Genomic DNA, 23,023 nt, shown 5'->3' on the forward strand with positions numbered 1-23,023 from the left:
TGAAAAAATGTATTCGGTACATGAAATTTAAGTGGGAAAAGTACATTTTGCGTTCACTACGTCATCACGCACTGATTTGTTGGCAATCATGTTTGTGTAAAGGTTACCATTAAACCATGTCAGTCAATATAATTAATCAATACAACCAGTCAATAAAGATAACAGAAACGAAACAAAATCTCTAAGTCACTTTATCTGTTAAAGTAGTGTGCCTCGTAACCACAGCCATGTTTTGGAGGGGGGTTACACACCTCAATATCGGTGGAGGCTGGTGGGAGGAGCTATAGGAAGACTGGGTCATTGTCATGTCAGAAATGGAACGATATCAAACAATAACAAACATATGTAAACCGCCTTTGGCTCCATTCCATTTCAATCCTTTCCAGCCATTACAACGAGCCCGTCCTCCTGTAGATCCTCCCACCAGCCTCCACTGCCCAATAGAGTGGTTTTGCTCACCCTCCAGTTCCAGTGACAGATCTCCTTTTTGAAAGGCTTCAAAGCGGATATGAAGACGTGAATATGTGGTGAACTGTTATGCTACCAGACGTTAGCATGTGCTTTGAGCTCAGCTACAAAATAAAGACAGAAATCAGATGTCATGCTACCAGACGTTAGCATGTGCTTTGAGCTCAGCTACAAAATAAAGACAGAAATCAGATGTTATGCTACCAGACGTTAGCATGTGCTTTGAACTCAGCGACAAAATGAAGACAGAAATCAGATGTCATGCTACCAGACGTTAGCATGTGCTTTGAACTCAGCGACAAAATAAAGACAGAAATCAGACCAGAGTGCAACAACTGACCATGTCTATTTTCATCATCCATTCATTTCAGATCCAAACATTACTCCAAACACTTCATGTTATAGTGAGCACATTTTGCTGTCGGGGAAAGAAAAGATAGCCATCACCTGTTGCACAATCCATCCAAAGAACACGTTGAGAGAACAAAAACTAGGCTTACAAACTACATTTGTGTATGAATATAAACATCTAAAATATATAAATTACAAGTCACATACTCATGTGACATTTTGATGTAATTAAAACAGTCCTTCTGACACAACAGCATTACCTCATCCAAGAGAGAGGATTACCATCCGTTGTGTTAATTAAAACAGTCCTGACACATCAGCATTCCCTCATCCAAGACAGAGCATTACCATCCGGTGTTTCTATAATTAGGGCCCTGTGTTTTGACCTGGATTTTAACTTTTATTTAAAGCTTTTAATCAAACTGTCCCCTTTTCTTTTTATGTCAGCTGGTCCTGCCCCATCTTTTTATGTCAGCTGGTCCAGCCCCATCTTTTAATGTCAGCTGGTCCAGCCCCATCTTTTAATGTCAGCTGGTCCAGCCCCATCTTTTAATGTCAGCTGGTCCAGCCCCATCTTTTAATGTCAGCTGGTCCAGCCCCATCTTTTAATGTCAGCTGGTCCAGCCCCATCTTTTAATGTCAGCTGGTCCAGCCCCATCTTTTTATGTCAGCTGGTCCAGCCCCATCTTTTAATGTCAGCTGGTCCAGCCCCATCTTTTAATGTCAGCTGGTCCAGCCCCATCTTTTTATGTCAGCTGGTCCAGCCCCATCTTTTAATGTCAGCTGGTCCAGCCCCATCTTTTTATGTCAGCTGGTCCAGCCCCATCTTTTAATGTCAGCTGGTCCAGCCCCATCTTTTAATGTCAGCTGGTCCAGCCCCATCTTTTTATGTCAGCTGGTCCAGCCCCGTCTTTTAATGTCAGCTGGTCCAGCCCCATCTTTTAATGTCAGCTGGTCCAGCCCCATCTTCTTATGTCAGCTGGTCCAGCCCCATCTTTTAATGTCAGCTGGTCCAGCCCCATCTTTTAATGACAGCTGGTCCAGCCCCATCTTTTAATGTCAGCTGGTCCAGCCCCATCTTTTAATGTCAGCTGGTCCTGCCCCATCTTTTTATGTCAGCTGGTCCAGCCCCATCTTTTAATGTCAGCTGGTCCAGCCCCATCTTTTAATGTCAGCTGGTCCAGCCCCATCTTTTAATGTCAGCTGGTCCAGCCCCATCTTTTAATGTCAGCTGGTCCAGCCCCATCTTTTAATGTCAGCTGGTCCAGCCCCATCTTTTAATGTCAGCTGGTCCAGCCCCATCTTTTAATGTCAGCTGGTCCAGCCCCATCTTTTAATGTCAGCTGGTCCAGCCCCATCTTTTTATGTCAGCTGGTCCAGCCCCATCTTTTAATGTCAGCTGGTCCAGCCCCATCTTTTTATGTCAGCTGGTCCAGCCCCATCTTTTAATGTCAGCTGGTCCAGCCCCATCTTTTAATGTCAGCTGGTCCAGCCCCATCTTTTAATGTCAGCTGGTCCAGCCCCATCTTTTTATGTCAGCTGGTCCAGCCCCGTCTTTTAATGTCAGCTGGTCCAGCCCCGTCTTTTTATGTCAGCTGGTCCAGCCCCATCTTCTTATGTCAGCTGGTCCAGCCCCATCTTTTTATGTCAGCTGGTCCAGCCCCATCTTTTAATGTCAGCTGGTCCAGCCCCATCTTCTTATGTCAGCTGGTCCAGCCCCATCTTTTAATGTCAGCTGGTCCAGCCCCATCTTTTAATGTCAGCTGGTCCAGCCCCATCTTTTAATGTCAGCTGGTCCAGCCCCATCTTTTAATGTCAGCTGGTCCAGCCCCATCTTTTCATGTCAGCTGGTCCAGCCCCATCTTTTAATGTCAGCTGGTCCAGACCCATCTTTTTTATGTCAGCTGGTCAGCCCCATCTTTTTAATGTCAGCTGGTCCTGCCCCATCTTTTTTATGTCAGCTGGTCAGCCCCATCTTTTTAATGTCAGCTGGTCCAGCCCCATCTTTTTATGTCAGCTGGTCCTGCCCCATCTTTTTATGTCAGCTGGTCCAGCCCCATCTTTTTATGTCAGCTGGTCCAGCCCCATCTTTTTATGTCAGCTGGTCCAGCCCCATCTTTTTATGTCAGCTGGTCCAGCCCCATCTTTTAATGTCAGCTGGTCCAGCCCCATCTTTTAATGTCAGCTGGTCCAGTCCCATCTTTTTTATGTCAGCTGGTCCAGCCCCATCTTTTTATGTCAGCTGGTCCTGCCCCATCTTTTTATGTCAGCTGGTCCAGCCCCATCTTTTTATGTCAGCTGGTCCAGCCCCATCTTTTTATGTCAGCTGGTCCAGCCCCATCTTTTTATGTCAGCTGGTCCAGCCCCATCTTTTAATGTCAGCTGGTCCAGCCCCATCTTTTAATGTCAGCTGGTCCAGCCCCATCTTTTTAATGTCAGCTGGTCCTGCCCCATCTTTTAATGTCAGCTGGTCCAGCCCCATCTTTTTATGTCAGCTGGTCCAGCCCCGTCCTCCGGCACCACACTGAGACCATTGCTTTCATTTTCTGGATAAGAGCGTCTGCTAAATGACTTAAATGTAAATGTACATTTTGAATCTAATTCTCATTTCTGGAAAGGCTTAAAATAAAAGTTAAAATCCAGGTGATGTGACTTGATTAACCTGGAGAGCTATCCTCCTATAACCCAACCCTGTTCCTGGAGAGCTACCCTCCTATAACCCAACCCTGTTCCTGAAGAGCTACCCTCCTATAACCCAACCCTGTTCCTGGAGCGCCACCCTCCTGTAACCCAACTCTGTTCCTGGAGAGCTACCCTCCTATAACCCAACCCTGTTCCTGGAGAGCTACCCTCCTATAACCCAACCCTGTTCCTGGAGAGCTACCCTCCTATAACCCAACCCTGTTCCTGGAGCGCTACCCTGCTATAAACCCAAATCTGTTCCTGGAGAGCTACCCTCCTATAACCCAACCCTGTTCCTGGAGAGCTACCCTCCTGTAACCCAACTCTGTTCCTGGAGAGCTACCCTCCTATAACCCAACCCTGTTCCTGGAGCGCTACCCTCCTATAACCCAACCCTATTCCTGGAGAGCTACCCTCCTATAACCCAACCCTGTTCCTAGGGCGCCACCCTCCTGTAACCCAACTCTGTTCCTGGAGAGCTACCCTCCTATAACCCAACCCTGTTCCTGGAGAGCTACCCTCCTGTAACCCAACCCTATTCCTGGAGAGCTACCCTCCTGTAACCCAACCCTATTCCTGGAGAGCTACCCTCCTATAACCCAACCCTATTCCTGGAGAGCTACCCTCCTATAACCCAACCCTATTCCTGGAGAGCTACCCTCCTATAACCCAACCCTATTCCTGGAGAGCTACCCTCCTATAACCCAACCCTATTCCTGGAGAGCTACCCTCCTATAACCCAACCCTATTCCTGGAGAGCTACCCTCCTATAACCCAACCCTATTCCTGGAGAGCTACCCTCCTATAACCCAACCCTGTTCCTGGAGAGCTACCCTCCTGTCCCGTAGTTGTAAATAACCTGCTAGATTGAGGTTGGAGTGAAACCCTCCAGGATATCATACATTATTCTATATATACTTCTATGATTCCACCACCACTGCTGCTGTGTGTGGCCTGGTGTTTCTGTAGGCTCTTTTGCCAGGCAAAGCCTTTTCCACAGACAGGGCATGTGTATGGCTTCTCTCCAGTGTGGGTGCTCTGGTGGGCTTTGTGGCTGCGCAGGTCCGAGAACCTCTTCCCACAGTCGGCGCACTGGTGGGGCTTCTCTCCAGAGCGATTCTGCCGGTGAACCTTTAAACCCCATGACGTGCCGAATGACTTCTTACAGTGAGCACACTGATATGGTTTGTCTCCTGTGTGAGCCTTCTGATGCACCTGAAACAGAAAGATAGAATTACATATTAGAACTTTATTTTACAGGATCTCTGTGTTTAGAAACGCATCGTTCGTCAAAATTGAAACAACAGGGCCACGTTCAGTAGCCAAAAAGTTGCTGAACTTTGCAGAATAGAAATGCCATGAATAGAGCCGGCGTGATTCCTTATGCTACATGTCAGAGAGGCATGTTTGTTCTAGATAGAAATAGTCTATCTGAACGTTTCATGTACAATAGGTTTTCTATTGTGCATGGTTATTTGGAGACACCATAGAAATGGAATGAGTGGAACGGGCTAGGAACCGCCAACCAGGGGCAATTTTACTGGCAAACTGAACCGCCATCCACCCATTAAGACATCACGGACTTGAACGGGGACGTCCGTTCTATTCATTCTATTTCAGTGGGAGAGACGGCTACTGAGCCAAGTCTGGCAACTGCATGTTAGCGTGATTGTTAGGTTAGATTACTTGTTAGATATTACGGAACTGGAAGCACAAGCATTTCGCTACACTCGTATTAACATCTGCTAACCATGTGTATGTGACAAATAAAATTTGATTTGATATTTGTAGAAACATTTGTGGTCAATACCCACATCCTTAACAAACGTAGGTGCTGGGCTAATAAAGTACGTGAGGAAGAAAAGAACAGAAAGGCCGGCCCACTGTATAGGCTTGTCAATACAGGTGGTAATGGGAACAGACGTAGTGTGAGAGATTCTATTTTACACACCTTAAGATAGGCCGCACTGGAGAAGCTCTTCCCACACTCAGAGCAGTAGTAGTAGTCCACTCCGGCCAGAACTCTCAGAGCTCTCTTCCGCCCCATCGCTGACATCACCACCCCACTACCCTCCTTCCTCCCCGTCCCGTCCCCGACGACGTCAGCCCCCTCCACGGCGTGCAGCCGTTGGTGTGTCCGGAGCAGTCGGACCTTGGTGAAGCCCTTCCCACACACGGAGCAGTAGTGAGGCTTCTCTCCGCTGTGGGTTCTCTGGTGTTCTTTGAGATGCTGGAGTCTCAGGAAGCTCCGGTCACACTGAGAGCAGTGGTGCGTCCTCTCTGCTGTGTGAACCAAGCGGTGCTTGTTGAGGTAGCGGGCGGTGTCGAAGGTCTTGCCGCAGTCGTGGCAGTAGTGAGACGGCTCACCGGTAGTGGTAGTGGTGGTGGTGTGGATTATTCTGGGCTGGTGGATTCTGCGGTGCGCGTTCAGTATCCCAGGGCTGACAAAGGTCACCCCACAGTCGGGGCAGTACAGAGGGGAGTGGTGGCGTTCCTGGGTCTGTTTTTGCTGTTTCTTTGGTCGAGTGTGTTTTTGTTTTGGTTGTTGTTGAGGTTCTTCTGATACGGAGGGACTCTTCCCACTGACAGGCCACTGGTTGCAGTTTCCGTCTGCGTCAAGGAAATAAAGAGTGCTGGGTTAAATCTGAAGAAACAGTACCATGCTAAGGTTCATACTAGCAAACACTCAATGTTGGCCTGCGTCCCAATTAGCACCTTATTCCCTTTATAGGGCACTACTTTTGACCAAGGCCTGTAGGGCTCTACAGGGAATAGGGTGCCATTTTGAGATGTACCCATTATCTGTACATACCAGAAAAAATAAAAACTCCTATAGCTTCTTCCTCTTCTTCTTCTTTGACTGCAAAACCACCCTCCTCCTCTTCTTCTTCTTCTTCTTCTTCAACTACAAGAGCTTTGTCCTTCTCCTCCTCCTCTACTTTGACCATGAAAGCATGATCTTCTTCTTTAACTTGTACAGAGATATCCTCTTCCTCCTCCTCCTCTTTAACATGTACAGAGATATTCTCTTCCTCCTCCTCTTCTTTAACATGTAGAAAGCTATCCTCTTCCTCCTCCTCTTCTTGTTTGATGATGATGTTCAGGTCTGGAGTTTGCCAGCAGTCTACAAGTTCGAGCTTCACTAGTCTATAACTGTATTCAGGGTCCTTCGTGTTGGTATACGTGGGTGGTAGTAATCTATAAGTGTAGAGAGTATCCATGGTGACTATGGGTTTTGGTTCAACGTAGCACAATATACAGAGTTAGCTCACTGATAGCTCCTTTTTAGAGCCCTATGTAGCCAGTTTGCTCGGGGAAGAGGGCGATATCTCTAGAACACAGTTTGACAGCTTTGCTGACGTTAACCATTTGATTCTTTCAGCTTCCGCCTTACGTCACTCACGCTGGAATCGTAGACATGTACTATGATAATTACTACATACGTGGTGTGATAGACGACTTTCCATGAAAATAATAAACAGGAAACAGATTCTACGAAAGGACAAAACAATCGAACTTTGAACTGGAAGAGCATTAGCACATTTTTTTTTTTAGCTCATGATTTCGTCACCGCGCGGCTCGCGTGACCAGAGTGTGAGTTTTGCCGCGTTCATAACAACTGGAAACTCGCAAACTAGGTACTCGGAAAGCTCCAACATCAGTGTGTTCAAAACAACGGGGAACTCGGAAAATAAATGAGGCCCGAGGGGAAAAATGTATTTGAACAGTCATCCAACTCGAGAACTCGGTCCTCTTTCTAGAGCTCCGACTTTCCGACCTGAAGATCACTAACGACGATATATAAATTCGTATTTTTTCAGGTTGTTTTGAACGCATAATTTCCCTAGCGAGTCTGTGGGTGTATTCATTACGCGGATTCCGCTTCAAAAGGTCTCGTCTGTTGCAAAACGTTTAGCAACGGAAACCTTTCACTCCAAACGGAAAACATTTTGCAACGAAAATAAATAAATATAGGTCCCTCCCAATTGGTTCTGTTTGCTTCCGCGTAATGAATATACCCTGGGCAAGAAAGAAGTGAAATGAGAAGCTAGCTAGCTGTTTAGCTACCCGTCTGACTGCTCGGAAAATGTCAACGTGTCTTATTAGCTAGCTAGCATAATCAAAACTTACTTTGGAAAAGCATCTATTCGGCAGTGATGTGATTTTCCAGCTTGGTTGCAACGGCCGTTATTCCTGAGGTAGGAAACTAAAGATGACAAATGCTGTTTTATACCTAACGGTAGCTAACGTTAGCCAAATTGGGGGGTTTGCCACTGACTAGCTAACTAGTTAGCAGCTAACGTTAGATACAGTGATTTGGTCAAGAATTAGGTAACTAAAATAATTATTGTTTTTATTGAATGGCTAGCAGTATATGAGAACCTACAAGAACCTCTCTTTACTAGGAACAGGTTTCCCGTCAGTATAAGTTGATCTGCGGAGTTGACAATTACGCATTTGTTACAGTGTTCGTGTAATGTTATGTGCATTTGAGTTGCTTCCTGTTTACTAACTGTCATTTAGCTAGCCAAACTGCATTTCTGTCAAAACGTCAGTTACTACTCAATTAAGGAAGTTATGAAAGTGGCTTCCTGTCGTAGTAGTAATAACTTTATTAGCTATAAAATACATCGCCAGAACTCAAAGACAGTTATTCTGTAATATTTTGACATTTTTCGTCCCAAATTGCAACCTATTTCCTAGTATAATGAGTGTACACATTTTGACCATGGCCCATAGGGCTATGGAGGAGTGCCTATGCTATGGGCCCTGGGCTCTGGTCAAAAGTAGTCGTTATGATATTTCTTGTTTTTTTTCCTGCTTTTGGATTGTGTGTATTGCTCGTTATTACTGCACTGTTGGCGCTAGAAAGGTTTGCATTTTGCTGCACCTGCGATAACATTGAACATCTGTGTAAAGGACCAATACACTTTGATTTGAGGTAATAAGGTGCCAATTGAGGTCTCACACAGTTCATAGTTTTCTCTCCCTCTATCTGTTTGTCTCTCTCCCTCTATCTGTTTGTCTCTCTCCCTCTATCTGTCTCTCTCTCTCTCTCTCTCCCTCTATCTGTTTGTCTCTCTCTCCCTCTATCTGTCTCTCTCTCTCTCCCTCTATCTGTTTGTCTCTCTCTCCCTCTATCTGTTTCTGTCTCTCTCCCTCTATCTGTTTCTCTCTCTCTCCCTCTATCTGTTTGTCTCTCTCTCTCCCGCTATCTGTTTGTCTCTCTCTCCCTCTATCTGTTTCTCTCTCTCTCCCGCTATCTGTCTCTCTCTCTCTCCCTCTATCTGTTTGTCTCTCTCTCCCTCTATCTGTTTGTCTCTCTCTCTCCCTCTATCTGTTTGTCTGTCTCTCCCTCTATCTGTTTCTCTCTCTCTCCCTCTATCTGTTTCTCTCTCCCTCCCTCTATCTGTTTCTCTCTCTCATCCTCTATCTGTTTGTCTCTCTCTCCCTCTATCTGTTTGTCTCTTTCTGCCTTTCTCTCTCTCTCCCTCTATCTGTCTGTCTCTGCCTTTCTCTCTCTCTCCCTCTATCTGTTTGTCTCTCTCTCCTCTATCTGTTTGTCTCTCTCTCCTCTATCTGTTTGTCTCTCTCTCCCTCTATCTGTTTGTCTCTCTCTCCCTCTATCTGTTTGTCTCTCTCTCCCTCTATCTGTTTGTCTCTCTGCCTTTCTCTTTCTGTCTCTCCCTTTCTCTTTCTGTTTGTCTCTCTCCCTTTCTGTCTCTCTCTCCCTCTATCTGTTTGTCTCTCTCTCCCTCTATCTGTTTCTCTCTCCCTCTTTCTGTTTGTCTCTCTCTCCCTCTATCTGTTTGTCTCTCTCCCTTTCTGTCTCTCTCCCTCTATCTGTTTGTCTCTCTCTCCCTCTATCTGTTTGTCTCTCTCCCTTTCTCTTTCTGTCTCCCTCTATCTGTTTGTCTCTCTCTCCCTCTATCTGTTTGTCTCTCTCTCCCTCTATCTGTTTGTCTCTCTCTCCCTTTCTCTTTCTGTCTCTCTCCCTTTCTCTTTCTGTCTCTCTCCCTTTCTCTTTCTGTCTCTCTCCCTTTCTCTTTCTGTCTCTCCCTCTATCTGTTTGTCTCTCTCCCTCTATCTGTTTCTCTCTCCCGCTTTCTGTTTGTCTCTCTCTCCTTCTATCTGTTTGTCTCTCTCCCTTTCTGTCTCTCTCTCCCTCTATCTGTTTGTCTCTCTCTCCCTCTATCTGTTTGTCTCTCTCTCCCTCTATCTGTTTGTCTCTCTCCCTTTCTCTTTCTGTCTCTCCCTTTCTCTTTCTGTCTCTCTCTTTCTCTTTCTGTCTCTCTGCCTTTCTATTTGTCTCTCTGCCTTTCTATTTGTCTCTCTGCCTTTCTCTTTCTGTCTCTCCCTTTCTCTTTCTGTCTCTCTTTCTCTTTCTGTCTCTCTTTCTCTTTCTGTCTCTCTCTCTTTCTCTTTCTCTCTTTCTCTTTCTGTCTCTCTGCCTTTCTCTTTCTGTCTCTCTGCCTTTCTCTTTCTGTCTCTCTGCCTTTCTCTTTCTGTCTCTCTGCCTTTCTCTTTCTGTCTCTCTGCCTTTCTCTTTCTGTCTCTCTGCCTTTCTCTTTCTGTCTCTCTGCCTTTCTCTTTCTGTCTCTCTGCCTTTCTCTTTCTGTCTCTCTGCCTTTCTCTTTCTGTCTCTCTGCCTTTCTCTTTCTGTCTCTCTGCCTTTCTCTTTCTGTCTCTCTCTCTGCCTTTCTCTTTCTGTCTCTCTGCCTTTCTCTTTCTGTCTCTCTCTCTCCCTTTCTCTTTCTGTCTCTCTCTCTCCCTTTCTCTTTCTGTCTCTCTCTCTCCCTTTCTGTCTCTCTCTCTCCCTTTCTGTCTCTCTCTCTCCCTTTCTGTCTCTCTCTCTCCCTTTCTGTCTCTCTCTCTCCCTTTCTGTCTCTCTCTCTCCCTTTCTGTCTCTCTCTCTCCCTTTCTCTTTCTGTCTCTCTCTCTCCCTTTCTCTTTCTGTCTCTCTCTCTCCCTTTCTCTTTCTGTCTCTCTCTCTCCCTTTCTCTTTCTGTCTCTCTCTCTCCCTTTCTCTTTCTGTCTCTCTCTCTCCCTTTCTCTTTCTGTCTCTCTCTCTCCCTTTCTCTTTCTGTCTCTCTGCCTTTCTCTCTCTGCCTTTTTCTTTCTGTCTCTCTGCATTTCTCTTTCTGTCTCTCTGCCTTTCTCTTTCTGTCTCTCTCTCTCCCTTTCTCTTTCTGTCTCTCTCTCTCCCTTTCTCTTTCTGTCTCTCTCTCTCCCTTTCTCTTTCTGTCTCTCTCTCTCCCTTTCTCTTTCTGTCTCTCTCTCTCCCTTTCTCTTTCTGTCTCTCTCTCTCCCTTTCTCTTTCTGTCTCTCTCTCTCCCTTTATCTTTCTGTCTCTCTCTCTCCCTTTCTCTTTCTGTCTCTCTGCCTTTCTCTTTCTGCCTTTTTCTTTCTGTCTCTCTGCCTTTCTCTTTCTGTCTTTCTCTCTCTGCCTTTCTCTTTCTGTCTGTCTCTCTGCCTTTCTCTTTCTGTCTCTCTCTGCCTTTCTCTTTCTGTCTCTCTCTGCCTTACCCTTTCTGTCTCTCTGCCTTACCCTTTCTGTCTCTCTGCCTTTCTTTCTGTCTCTCTGTCTCTTTGTTTGTGTTTTTCTGTCTGTCTCTCTCTTGCGCTCGCTCTTTCTTTTTCTTCTCGCTCTCATTCAATTCAAGGGCTTTATTGGCATGGGAAACATATGTTAACATTGCCAAAGCAAATTAAGTAGATAATAAACAAAACAGTAAACATTACACTCACAGAAGTTCCAATATAATAAAGACATTTCAAATGTCATATTATGTAGATATACAGTGTTGTAACGATGTGCAAATAGTGAACGTTTTTTTTTACAACCTATATTCTCTTTCTCGCTCTTTGTCTCTCACTCTTTCTCTCTCGCGCTCACTCTCACACTTCTCTTTCTCTCTCGCACTCTTTCTCTCTCGCGCTCACTCTCACACTTCTCTTTCTCTCTCGCACTCTTTCTCTCTCGCGCTCACTCTCACACTTCTTTCTCTCACACTTCTCTTTCTCTCTTGCGCTCTCTCTCTCTCCTCTGTCCCCCTCTCACTTATGCTTTGGTTCTCTCTCTCTTCCAGACCCCAGATGATCCAGCAGATGGAGGGGGGGGCTGCTGCTGCCCCCGTCCCCAACCCTCTCTCCGATCTCTCCTCCCCCCTAACCCCTCCTGTGACCTCTGACCCCCCTCCCTCTCCGTACCCCCGGCCCTCTGCCGGCCCCTTCATCAGCGAGGACCAGTTTGGGTGCCACTGTTGCTACGACGTCCTGGTAAACCCGACAACGTTGAACTGTGGTCACAGCTTCTGCCGCCACTGCCTGGCTCTCTGGTGGGAGTCTAGTAGGAAGACTGAGTGTCCTGAGTGCAGGGAAAAGTGGGAGGGCTTCCCCAAAGTCAACATCCTGCTGAGGTAAGGTACTAGAGTACATGAACTTGACGTACTGGTTCTACTCTCTAGAGCTGGGAACTGCCAGAGACCTCACCATATTATCACCCTACTTAGGTGCCGATACCATATGTATTACAATGTGACAATCACAATACATATCGTATCGGCACCTAACTACGGTGAACGAGTTTAGATCAGTCATGGAAATAAAAGTGCTGAAAACAAATTGGCTCACTATTTAAAAAGATGGAGAGGCAGATATGAAGGAAAAATATTGTAGTTTGGGTTCAGGTACAGCCAACTAGTGCAGAAATAATACTGTAGTTTGGGTGCAGGTACAGCCAACTAGTGCAGAAATAATACTGTAGTTTAGGTGCAGGTACAGCCAACTAGCGCAGAAATAATACTGTAGTTTGGGTGCAGGTACAGCCAACTAGTGCAGAAATAATACTGTAGTTTAGGTTCAGGTACAGCCAACTAGTGCAGAAATAATACTGTAGTTTAGGTGCAGGTACAGCCAACTAGTGCAGAAATAATACTGTAGTTTAGGTACAGCCAACTAGTGCAGAAATAATACTGTAGTTTAGGTACAGCCAACTAGTGCAGGAATAATACTGTAGTTTTGGTGCAGGTACAGCCAACTAGTGCAGAAATAATACTGTAGTTTAGGTACAGCCAACTAGTGCAGAAATAATACTGTAGTTTAGGTGCAGGTACAGCCAACTAGTGCAGAAATAATACTGTAGTTTGGGTGCAGGTACAGCCAACTAGTGCAGAAATAATACTGTAGTTTAGGTACAGCCAACTAGTGCAGAAATAATACTGTAGTTTAGGTTCAGGTACAGCCAACTAGTGCAGAAATAATACTGTAGTTTAGGTGCAGGTACAGCCAACTAGTGCATAAATAATAATGTAGTTTAGGTACAGCCAACTAGTGCAGAAATAATACTGTAGTTTTGGTGCAGGTGCAGAAATAATACTGTAGTTTGGGTTCAGGTACAGCCAACTAGTGCAGAAATAATACTGTAGTTTTGGTGCAGGTACAGCCAACTAGTGCAGAAATAATACTGTAGTTTAGGTACAGCCAACTAGTGCAGAAATAATACTGTAGTTTAGGTACAGCCAACTAGTGCAGAAATAATACTGTAGTTTAGGTTCAGGTACAGCCAACTAGTGCAGAAATAATACTGTAGTTTAGGTGCAGGTACAGCCAACTAGTGCATAAATAATAATGTAGTTTAGGTACGGCCAACTAGTGCAGAAATAATACTGTAGTTTAGGTGCAGTTACAGCCAACTAGTGCAGAAATAATACTGTAGTTTAGGTGCAGTTACAGCCAACTAGCGCAGAAATAATACTGTAGTTTGGGTACAGCCAACTAGTGCAGAAATAATACTGTAGTTTAGGTGCAGTTACAGCCAACTAGTGCAGAAATAATACTGTAGTTTAGGTGCAGGTACAGCCAACTAGTGCATAAATAATACTGTAGTTTAGGTGCAGGTACAGCCAACTAGTGCAGAAATAATACTGTAGTTTAGGTGCAGGTACAGCCAACTAGTGCAGAAATAATACTGTAGTTTTGGTACAGCCAACTAGTGCAGAAATAATACTGTAGTTTTGGTACAGCCAACTAGTGCATAAATAATACTGTAGTTTTGGTACAGCCAACTAGTACAGAAATAATACTGTAGTTTAGGTTCAGGTACAGCCAACTAGTGCAGAAATAATACTGTAGTTTAGGTGCAGGTACAGCCAACTAGTGCAGAAATAATACTGTAGTTTAGGTACAGCCAACTAGTGCAGAAATAATACTGTAGTTTTGGTACAGCCAACTAGTGCAGAAATAATACTGTAGTTTGGGTGCAGGTACAGCCAACTAGTGCAGAAATAATACTGCGATACTGTCAAAACAATACCATATATGGTCAAAAATAATACCCTGATATGTAACTATCAATTTGTCCCCCCCCCTCCCTCCATCACTACTATCCTCTCTGTATGGTGAATGTATAGGTCGAGCTAAGATATCAGAGGTCAGAGAGGAGTGGGAGGGCTTCGCCAAAGTCAACATCCTACTGCGGTAGGCAGGGCATACAATTAACAACACCCACCACCTGCCAAATGCGGGGAGGTTTAGGTAGTGGTAGGTTTAGGTAGGTTTAGATAGTGGTAGGTTTAGATAGTGGTAGGTTTAGGTAGTGGTAGGTTTAGGTAGGTTTAGGTAGTGGTAGTGGTAGGTTTAGATAGTGGTAGGTTTAGGTAGGTTTAGGTAGTGGTAGGTTTAGGTTTAGGTAGTGGGAGGTTTAGGTAGGTTTAGATAGTGGTAGGTTTAGGTAGGTTTAGATAGTGGTAGGTTTAGGTAGGTTTAGATAGTGGTAGGTTTAGGTAGGTTTAGATAGTGGTAGGTTTAGGTAGTGGTAGGTTTAGATAGTGGTAGGTTTAGGTAGTGGTAGGTTTAGATAGTGGTAGGTTTAGGTAGTGGTAGGTTTAGATAGTGGTAGGTTTAGGTAGGTTTAGATAGTGGTAGGTTTAGGTAGTGGTAGGTTTAGGTAGGTTTAGATAGTGGTAGGTTTAGGTAGTGGTAGGTTTAGGTAGTGGTAGGTTTAGGTAGGTTTAGATAGTGGTAGGTTTAGATAGTGGTAGGTTTAGGTAGGTTTAGATAGTGGTAGGTTTAGATAGTGGTAGGTTTAGGTAGGTTTAGATAGTGGTAGGTTTAGGTAGTGGTAGGTTTAGGTAGTGGTAGGTTTAGGTAGTGGTAGGTTTAGGTAGGTTTAGATAGTGGTAGGTTTAGGTAGTGGTAGGTTTAGGTTTAGGTAGTGGTAGGTTTAGGTAGGTTTAGATAGTGGTAGGTTTAGGTAGGTTTAGATAGTGGTAGGTTTAGATAGTGGTAGGTTTAGATAGTGGTAGGTTTAGGTAGGTTTAGATAGTGGTAGGTTTAGGTAGGTTTAGATAGTGGTAGGTTTAGGTAGGTTTAGATAGTGGTAGGTTTAGGTAGGTTTAGATAGTGGTAGGTTTAGGTAGGTTTAGATAGTGGTAGGTTTAGGTAGTGGTAGGTTTAGGTAGGTTTAGGTAGTGGTAGGTTTAGGTAGTGGTAGGTTTAGGTAGGTTTAGATAGTGGTAGGTTTAGGTAGTGGTAGGTTTAGGTAGGTTTAGATAGTGGTAGGTTTAGGTAGTGGTAGGTTTAGGTAGGTTTAGGTAGTGGTAGTGGTAGGTTTAGATAGTGGTAGGTTTAGGTAGTGGTAGGTTTAGGTAGGTTTAGGTAGTGGGAGGTTTAGGTAGTGGTAGGTTTAGGTTTAGGTAGGTTTAGGTAGTGGTAGGTTTAGGTAGTGGTAGGTTTAGGTAGTGGTAGGTTTAGATAGTGGTAGGTTTAGATAGTGGTAGGTTTAGGTAGGTTTAGATAGTGGTAGGTTTAGGTAGGTTTAGGTAGGTTTAGATAGTGGTAGGTTTAGATAGTCGTAGGTTTAGGTAGGTTTAGATAGTGGTAGGTTTAGGTAGGTTTAGATAGTGGTAGGTTTAGATAGTGGTAGGTTTAGATAGTGGTAGGTTTAGATAGTGGTAGGTTTAGATAGTGGTAGGTTTAGGTAGGTTTAGATAGTGGTAGGTTTAGGTAGTGGTAGGTTTAGGTAGGTTTAGGTAGTGGTAGGTTTAGGTAGTGGTAGGTTTAGATAGTGGTAGGTTTAGGTAGGTTTAGATAGTGGTAGGTTTAGATAGTGGTAGGTTTAGGTAGGTTTAGGTAGTGGTAGGTTTAGATAGTGGGAGGTTTAGGTAGGTTTAGGTTTAGGTAGGTTTAGATAGTGGTAGGTTTAGGTTTAGATAGTGGTAGGTTTAGGTAGGTTTAGATAGTGGTAGGTTTAGGTAGGTTTAGATAGTGGTAGGTTTAGGTAGTGGTAGGTTTAGGTAGTGGTAGTGGTAGGTTTAGATAGTGGTAGGTTTAGGTAGGTTTAGATAGTGGTAGGTTTAGGTAGGTTTAGATAGTGGTAGGTTTAGGTAGTGGTAGGTTTAGGTAGTGGTATGTTTAGATAGTGGTAGGTTTAGATAGTGGTAGGTTTAGGTAGGTTTAGATAGTGGTAGGTTTAGGTAGGTTTAGATAGTGGTAGGTTTAGATAGTGGTAGGTTTAGGTATAGGTAGGTTTAGGTAGTGGTAGGTTTAGGTAGTGGTATGTTTAGATAGTGGTAGGTTTAGGTAGTGGTAGGTTTAGGTAGTGGTAGGTTTAGGTAGTGGTAGGTACCTGTTTTCAAAGTGTTTCTGCTGTTTAGTTTCAGGGCTGTTAATTAGGAAGAAATAGGGTTCCTAGATCCCGCCACACACAGTAATACTGCCTGGCAGGGGAGCTGTGCAATGAGGGACGTGCTGATGGATTCATGTTTTTGGAGGTGCGGCTCAGAGGCACAAAAGTTGGTCTAATTTCTCTCAAGTCTACAAAGTGAGACTTTGTCCTGGTGTTTCTTGGCTATTTACATTGTGCGGTTGTTTTTCAACGTTAGTTTGAGTGCTGCTTCAACTGATAGCCAATGAGACGCGCCAGTCAGATCCCAAATCTCACACACACAGACACACATGACAAGACTCGAGTGGCCCCGTTACCACGGTAACCTGCCGCCCTTAAAGGGGCAGCTGAACATTTTGTCCCGGCTATTTTTGATTAAAAGAATGAGGTCACAAAATATATTAAATTTATCAATATACCACATTACTGAACCTAGAGAACAGTAGATCTCCAGGAAGTGGGTTGGACTGAAAACCTACAGGACAGTAGATCTCCAGGAAGAGGGTTGGACTGAAAACCTACAGGACAGTAGATCTCCAGGAAGACGGTTGGACTGAAAACCTACACGACAGTAGATCTCCATGAAGAGGGACTGAAAACCTACAGGACAGTAGATCTCCAGGAAGAGGGTTGGACTGAAAACCTACAGGACAGTAGATCTCCAGGAAGACGGTTGGACTGAAAACCTACAGGACAGTAGATCTCCAGGAAGAGGATTGGGCTGAAAACCTACAGGACAGTAGATCTCCAGGAAGAGGGACTGAAAACCTACAGGACAGTAGATCTCCAGGAAGAGGATTGGGCTGAAAACCTACAGGACAGTAGATCTCCAGGAAGAGGATTGGACTGAAAACCTACAGGACAGTAGATCTCCAGGAAGAGGGACTGATAACCTACAGGACAGTAGATCTCCAGGAAGAGGGACTGAACCTACAGGACAGTAGATCTCCAGGAAGAGGGTTGGACTGAAAACCTACAGGACAGTAGATCTCCAGGAAGAGGGTTGGGCTGAAAACCTACAGGACAGTAGATCTCCAGGAAGAGGGTTGGACTGAAAACCTACAGGACAGTAGATCTCCAGGAAGTGGGTTGGGCTGAAAACCTACAGGACAGTAGATCTCCAGGAAGAGGGTTGGACTGAAAACCTACAGGACGGTAGATCTCCAGGAAGAGGGTTGGGCTGAAAACCTACAGGACGGTAGATCTCCAGGAAGTGGGTTGGGCTGAACCTACAGGACAGTAGATCTCCAGGAAGTGGGTTGGGCTGAACCTACAGGACAGTAGATCTCCAGGAAGTGGGTTGGGCAGACCTGGGCTACAGTCAGTGGTAGGCAGGGTATCAGCGCGTCACCCACCACTTTGCAATGTGACGCTTTTTACTTTATGTTTAACTTCAAATAATGAGGCATGTGTTACTCCAAGGTAGGCTTGCCAAAATCCATCCATGTAAACACGGACAATTTATTTTATAGACTTCTTCATCCCATTAACCTGATTTTCTCTTCTTGTTCTATTGGTTTTCATATCAACTTTCTTTCTTACCTTTTACTCCTCCCTCTCTCATCCCCTCCTCTACCCCTCTCTCTCCCTCCTCTCTCCACCCTTCCCTTCTCGCTCTCTCTCATCCCCTCCTCTCTCCATCCTCTACCCCTCTCTCTCCCTCCTCTCTCCACCCTTCCCTTCTCGCTCTCTCTCATCCCCTCCTCTCTCCATCCTCTACCCCTCTCTCTCCCTCCTCTCTCCACCCTTCCCTTCTCGCTCTCTCTCCCTCCTCTACCCCTTCCCTCCTCTACCCCTTCCCTCCTCTACCCCTCTCCCTCCTCTACCCCAATCCCTCCTCTACCCCAATCCCTCCTCTACCCCTCCTTCTCCCTCCACCTCCTCCATCCTTTCTACCCGCCCCCTCCCTCTCTCAGAGATGCAGTAGAGCGCCTGTTCTCAGAGGTGGTGGGTAGGAGGAGAGCAGAGATCCTGAGGAACCCCAAGATCACCCAGAGCCTGCTGGCCTTTCAGAGGTACTGTACTAACACACCCAGAGCCTGCTGGCCTTTCAGAGGTACTGTACTAACACACTCAGAGCCTGCTGGCCTTTCAGAGGTACTGTACTAACACACTCAGAGCCTGCTGGCCTTTCAGAGGTACTGTACTAACACACTCAGAGCCTGCTGGCCTTTCAGAGGTACCGTACTAACACACTCAGAGCCTGCTGGCCTTTGAGGTACCGTACTAACACACTCAGAGCCAGTTGGCCTTTCAGAGGTACCGTACTAACACACTCAGAGCCTGCTGGCCTTTCAGAGGTACCGTACTAACACACTCAGAGCCTGCTGGCCTTTCAGAGGTACCGTACTAACACACTCAGAGCCAGTTGGCCTTTCAGAGGTACCGTACTAACACACTCAGAGCCTGCTGGCCTTTCAGAGGTACCGTACTAACACACCCAGAGCCTGCTGGCCTTTCAGAGGTACCGTACTAACACACCCAGAGCCTGCTGGCCTTTCAGAGGTACCGTACTAACACACTCAGAGCCTGCTGGCCTTTCAGAGGTACTGTACTAACACACTCAGAGCCTGCTGGCCTTTCAGAGGTACTGTACTAACACACTCAGAGCCTGCTGGCCTTTCAGAGGTACTGTACTAACACACCCAGAGCCTGCTGGCCTTTCAGAGGTACTGTACTAACACACTCAGAGCCTGCTGGCCTTTCAGAGGTACCGTACTAACACACTCAGAGCCTGCTGGCCTTTCAGAGGTACCGTACTAACACACTCAGAGCCAGCTGGCCTATTTGAGATTGTTCAAAGATTGTCCCTTTGCCTTGTTGACAGCTTTGCACACTCTTGGCATTAAGAAGGAAAGAAATTCCACAAATTCATAGTTTTGATGTCTTCACTATTATTCTACAATGTAGAAAATAGTAAAAATAAAGAAAAACCCTTGAATGAGTAGGTGTGTCCACACTTTTGACTGGTACTGTACATATACAGTGCCTTCGGAAAGTATTCAGACCCCTTGACTTTTTCCACATTTTGTTAGGTTACAGCCTTAATCTAAAATTGATCAAATTGTTTTTTTTCCTCATTAAATTATTAATAAAAAACTGTCACATTTACGTAAGTTTTCAGACCCTTTATTCAGTACTTTGTTGAAGCACCTTTGGCAGCGATTACAGCATTACAGCATTACAAGCTTGGCACACCTGTATTTGGGGAGTTTCTCCCATTCTTCTCTGCAGATCCTCTCAAGCTCTGTCAGGTTAGATGGGGAGCATTTGCTGCTCCAGCGATGTTCGATCGGGTTCAAGTCTGGGCTCTGGCTGGGCAGTCAAGGACATTCAGAGACTTGTCCCAAAGCCACTCCTGCGTTGTCTTGGCTTTGCGCTTAGGGTCGTTGTCCCTTTGGAAGGTGAACCTTTGCCCCAGTCTGACAACCTGCTCCAGAGCGCTCAGGATTTCATCAAGGATCTCTCTGTACTTTGCTCCGTTCATCTTTGTCTCGATCCTGACTAGTCTCCCTGCCACTGAAAAACAGCATGATGCTGCCACCACCGTGCTTCACCATAGGGATGGTGCCAGGTTTTCTCCAGACATGACGTTTGGCATTTAGGCCAAGGAGTTCAATCTTGGTTTCATCAGACCAAAGAATCATGTTTCATCAGGTCTGAGAGTCTGTAGGTGCCTTTTGGGAAAACTCCAAATGGGCTGTCATGTGCCTTTTACTGAAGAGTGGCTTCTGTCTGGCGACTCTACCATAAAGGCCTGATTGGTGGAGTGCTGCAGAGATGGTTGTCCTTCTGGAAGGTTCTCCCATCTCCACAGAGGAACTCTGGAGCTCTGTCAGAGTGACCATCAGGTTATTGGTCACCTCCCTGACCAAGGCCCTTCTCCCGACTGCTCAGTTTGGCCGGGCGGCCAGCTCTAGGAAGAGTCTTGGTGGTTTCAAACGTCCTTCATTTAAGAATGATGGAGGCCACTGTGTTCTTAGGGACCTTCAATGCTACAGAAATGTTTAAGGTACCCTTCCCGAAATCTGTGCCAATCCTGTTTCGGAGCTCTACGGACAATTACTTTGACCTCATGGCATGGTTTTTGCTCTGACATGCACTGTCAACTGTGGAACCTTATACAGACAGGTGTGTGCCTTTCCAAATCACGTCCAATCCATTGATTTTTACCGCAGGTGGACTCCAATCTAGTTGTAGAAACATTTCAAGGATGATCAATGAAAACAGGATGCACCTGAGCTAAATTTTGAGTCGCATAACAAAGGGTCTGAATACTTATGTAAATAAGGGATTTCAAAAATACATTTGCAAACATTTCTAAACCTATTTTAGCTTTGTCATTATGGAGTATTGTGTGTAGATTGATAAGGAAAATATTTTATTTAATCCTTTTTAGAATAAGGCTGTGACATAATGTGGAAAAAGGGGAAGGGGTCTGAATACTTTCTGAATGCACTGTATCTGCAGAAGTATGTGGACACCCCTTCAAATTAGTGGATTCGGCTATTTCAGCCACACCCGTTGCTGACGGGTGTATAAAATTGAGCGTAGAGTTTTGCAATCTCCATAGGAAAAACATTGTAAGTAGAATGGCCTTAATGAAGAGCTCTGACTGTCAACGTGGCACCGTCGTGCCACCTTTTCAGATGTGAAGCGGTCGGCCTCACAAGCTCACAGAACGGGACCGCCGAGAGCTGAAGCACATAAAAATCCTCCTCGGTTGCAACACTCACTACAGAGTTACAAAATGCCTCTGGAAGCAACGTCAACACAAGAGCTTCACGATATGGGTTTCCATGGAGCCGCACACAAGCCTAAGATCACCATGCGCAACGCCAAGCGTCGGCTGGAGTGGTATAAAGCTCGCCGCCATTGGAGCAGTGGAAACGCGTTCTCTGGAGTGATGAATCACGCTTCACCATCTGGCAGTCCCACAGATGAATCAGTGTTTGGCGGATGCCAGGTTAACACTACATACACCAAAGCATAGTGCCAGCTGTAAAGTTTGTTGGAGGAATAATGGTCTGTTTTTCATGGTTCGGGCTCCTTAGTTCCAGCGAAGCGAAATCTCAACGCTACAGCATACAATGACATTCTAGACGATTCTGTGCTTCCAACAGTTTGTGGAAGGCCCTTTCCTGTTTCAGCATGACAGTGCCCCCATGCACAAAGCGAGGTCCAAACAGATATGGTTTGGCGAGATCAGTGTGGAAGAACTTGACTCAACACAATCCTAGATCAGCAGTCCTACTCTGAGACACTTGATAGCATGGAACCCCAGCTGTATAAACATGTTGCTCATACCTAGGGCCCCTCTGTTACCGGTCCTCCTGTAACCAGTCTGTTACCGGTCTTCCTGTAACCAGTCTGTAACCGGTCTTCCTGTAACCTGTCTGTTACCGGTCTTCCTGTAACCTGTCTGTTACCGGTCTTCCTGTAACCTGTCTGTTACCGGTCCTCCTGTAACCAGTCTGTTACCGGTCTTCCTGTAACCAGTCTGTTACCGGTCCTCCTGTAACCAGTCTGTTACCGGTCTTCCTGTAACCAGTCTGTAACCGGTCTTCCTGTAACCTGTCTGTTACCGGTCCTCCTGTAACCAGTCTGTTACCGGTCTTCCTGTAACCAGTCTGTAACCGGTCTTCCTGTAACCTGTCTGTTACCGGTCTTCCTGTAACCAGTCTGTTACCGGTCTTCCTGTAACCAGTCTGTTACCGGTCTTCCTGTAACCAGTCTGTTACCGGTCTTCCTGTAACCAGTCTGTTACCGGTCCTCCTGTAACCAGTCTGTTACCGGTCTTCCTGTAACCAGTCTGTTACCGGTCTTCCTGTAACCAGTCTGTTACATGTCTGTTGCCTGTCTGTAGCCTGTCTGTAGCCTGTCTAACCTGTCTGTCTGTCTGTAACCGGTCTATCTGTAACCTGTCTGTTACATGTCTTCCTGTAACCAGTCTGTTACCGGTCTTCCTGTAACCAGTCTGTTACCGGTCTTCCTGTAACCAGTCTGTTACCGGTCTTCCTGTAACCAGTCTGTTACCGGTCTTCCTGTAACCAGTCTGTTACCGGTCCTCCTGTAACCAGTCTGTTACCGGTCTTCCTGTAACCAGTCTGTTACCGGTCTTCCTGTAACCAGTCTGTTACCGGTCTTCCTGTAACCAGTCTGTTACCGGTCTTCCTGTAACCAGTCTGTTACCGGTCTTCCTGTAACCGGTCTTCCTGTAATCAGTCTGTTACCGGTCTGTAACCTGTCTGTAACCGGTCTAACCTCTCTGTCTGTGTCTAACCTGTCTGTAACCGGTCTTCCTGTAACCTGTCTGTTACATGTCTGTAGCCTGTCAGTCTGTGTGTAGCCTGTCTAACCTGTATGTCTGTCTGTAACCGGTCTTTCTGTAACCTGTCTTTCTGTAACCTGTCTTTCTGTAACCTGTCTTTCTGTAACCTGTCTTTCTGTAACCTGTCTTTCTGTAACCTGTCTTTCTGTAACCTGTCTTTCTGTAACCTGTCTTTCTGTAACCTGTCTTTCTGTAACCTGTCTTTCTGTAACCTGTCTTTCTGTAACCTGTCTTTCTGTAACCTGTCTTCCTGTAACCAGTCTGTAACCGGTCGTCCTGTAACCTGTCTGTTACCGGCCTGTAACATGTCTGTAGCCTGTCTAACCTGTCTGTCTGTAACCTGTCTAACCTGTCTGTCTGTAACCGGTCTTCCTGTAACCTGTCTGTAACCGGTCTTCCTGTAACCAGTCTGTTACCTGTCTGTTGCCTGTCTGTAGCCTGTCTGTAGCCTGTCTAACCTGTCTGTCTGTCTGTCTGTAACCGGTCTATCTGTAACCTGTCTGTTACATGTCTTCCTGTAACCG

The 23,023-nt window shown here is 45.6% G+C and overlaps 2 protein-coding genes across 3 annotated transcripts in view; one reads left to right on the forward strand and one right to left on the reverse strand.

The window, feature by feature from the left end:
* Positions 1 to 790: 790 nt before the first annotated feature.
* LOC129842781 (zinc finger and SCAN domain-containing protein 2-like) lies at positions 791 to 6,729 on the reverse strand. Its single transcript, XM_055911432.1, has 3 exons — positions 6,314 to 6,729; positions 5,453 to 6,111; positions 791 to 4,716 (listed from the first exon to the last, which is right to left on the reverse strand). The coding sequence occupies exons 1-3, from the start codon at positions 6,720 to 6,722 to the stop codon at positions 4,405 to 4,407; spliced, it is 1,380 nt and encodes a 459-aa protein (XP_055767407.1). The 5' UTR covers positions 6,723 to 6,729; the 3' UTR covers positions 791 to 4,404.
* A 226-nt stretch (positions 6,730 to 6,955) lies between these two features.
* LOC129842778 (bifunctional apoptosis regulator-like) overlaps positions 6,956 to 23,023 on the forward strand; it is a 30,724-nt gene continuing 14,656 nt past the window's right edge. Inside the window, exons 1-3 of one of the 2 annotated variants that reach the window (XM_055911424.1) lie at positions 6,956 to 7,139; positions 11,592 to 11,921; positions 18,085 to 18,183. In XM_055911424.1, coding sequence (XP_055767399.1) covers positions 7,060 to 7,139; positions 11,592 to 11,921; positions 18,085 to 18,183 — 509 coding nt within the window. In that variant the 5' untranslated portion in view covers positions 6,956 to 7,059. The other variant, XM_055911426.1, reaches the window with a different exon arrangement.

The sequence above is a fragment of the Salvelinus fontinalis genome, unplaced genomic scaffold (assembly GCF_029448725.1).
Source record: "Salvelinus fontinalis isolate EN_2023a unplaced genomic scaffold, ASM2944872v1 scaffold_0065, whole genome shotgun sequence".
Lineage (NCBI taxonomy): Eukaryota > Metazoa > Chordata > Actinopteri > Salmoniformes > Salmonidae > Salvelinus > Salvelinus fontinalis.

Bases quoted from the DNA above. Each gene is read 5' to 3' on its own strand.
- LOC129842781 (XM_055911432.1), bottom strand. From the start codon at position 6,722: ATGGATACTCTCTACACTTATAGATTACTACCACCCACGTATACCAAC. The intron at 6,112-6,313 runs GTATGTACAGAT...TCCTTGACGCAG, and splicing joins AGGAGTTTTTATTTTTTCTG to ACGGAAACTGCAACCAGTGG. The intron at 4,717-5,452 runs GTGTGTAAAATA...TTTCTGTTTCAG, and splicing joins CCAGTGCGGCCTATCTTAAG to GTGCATCAGAAGGCTCACAC.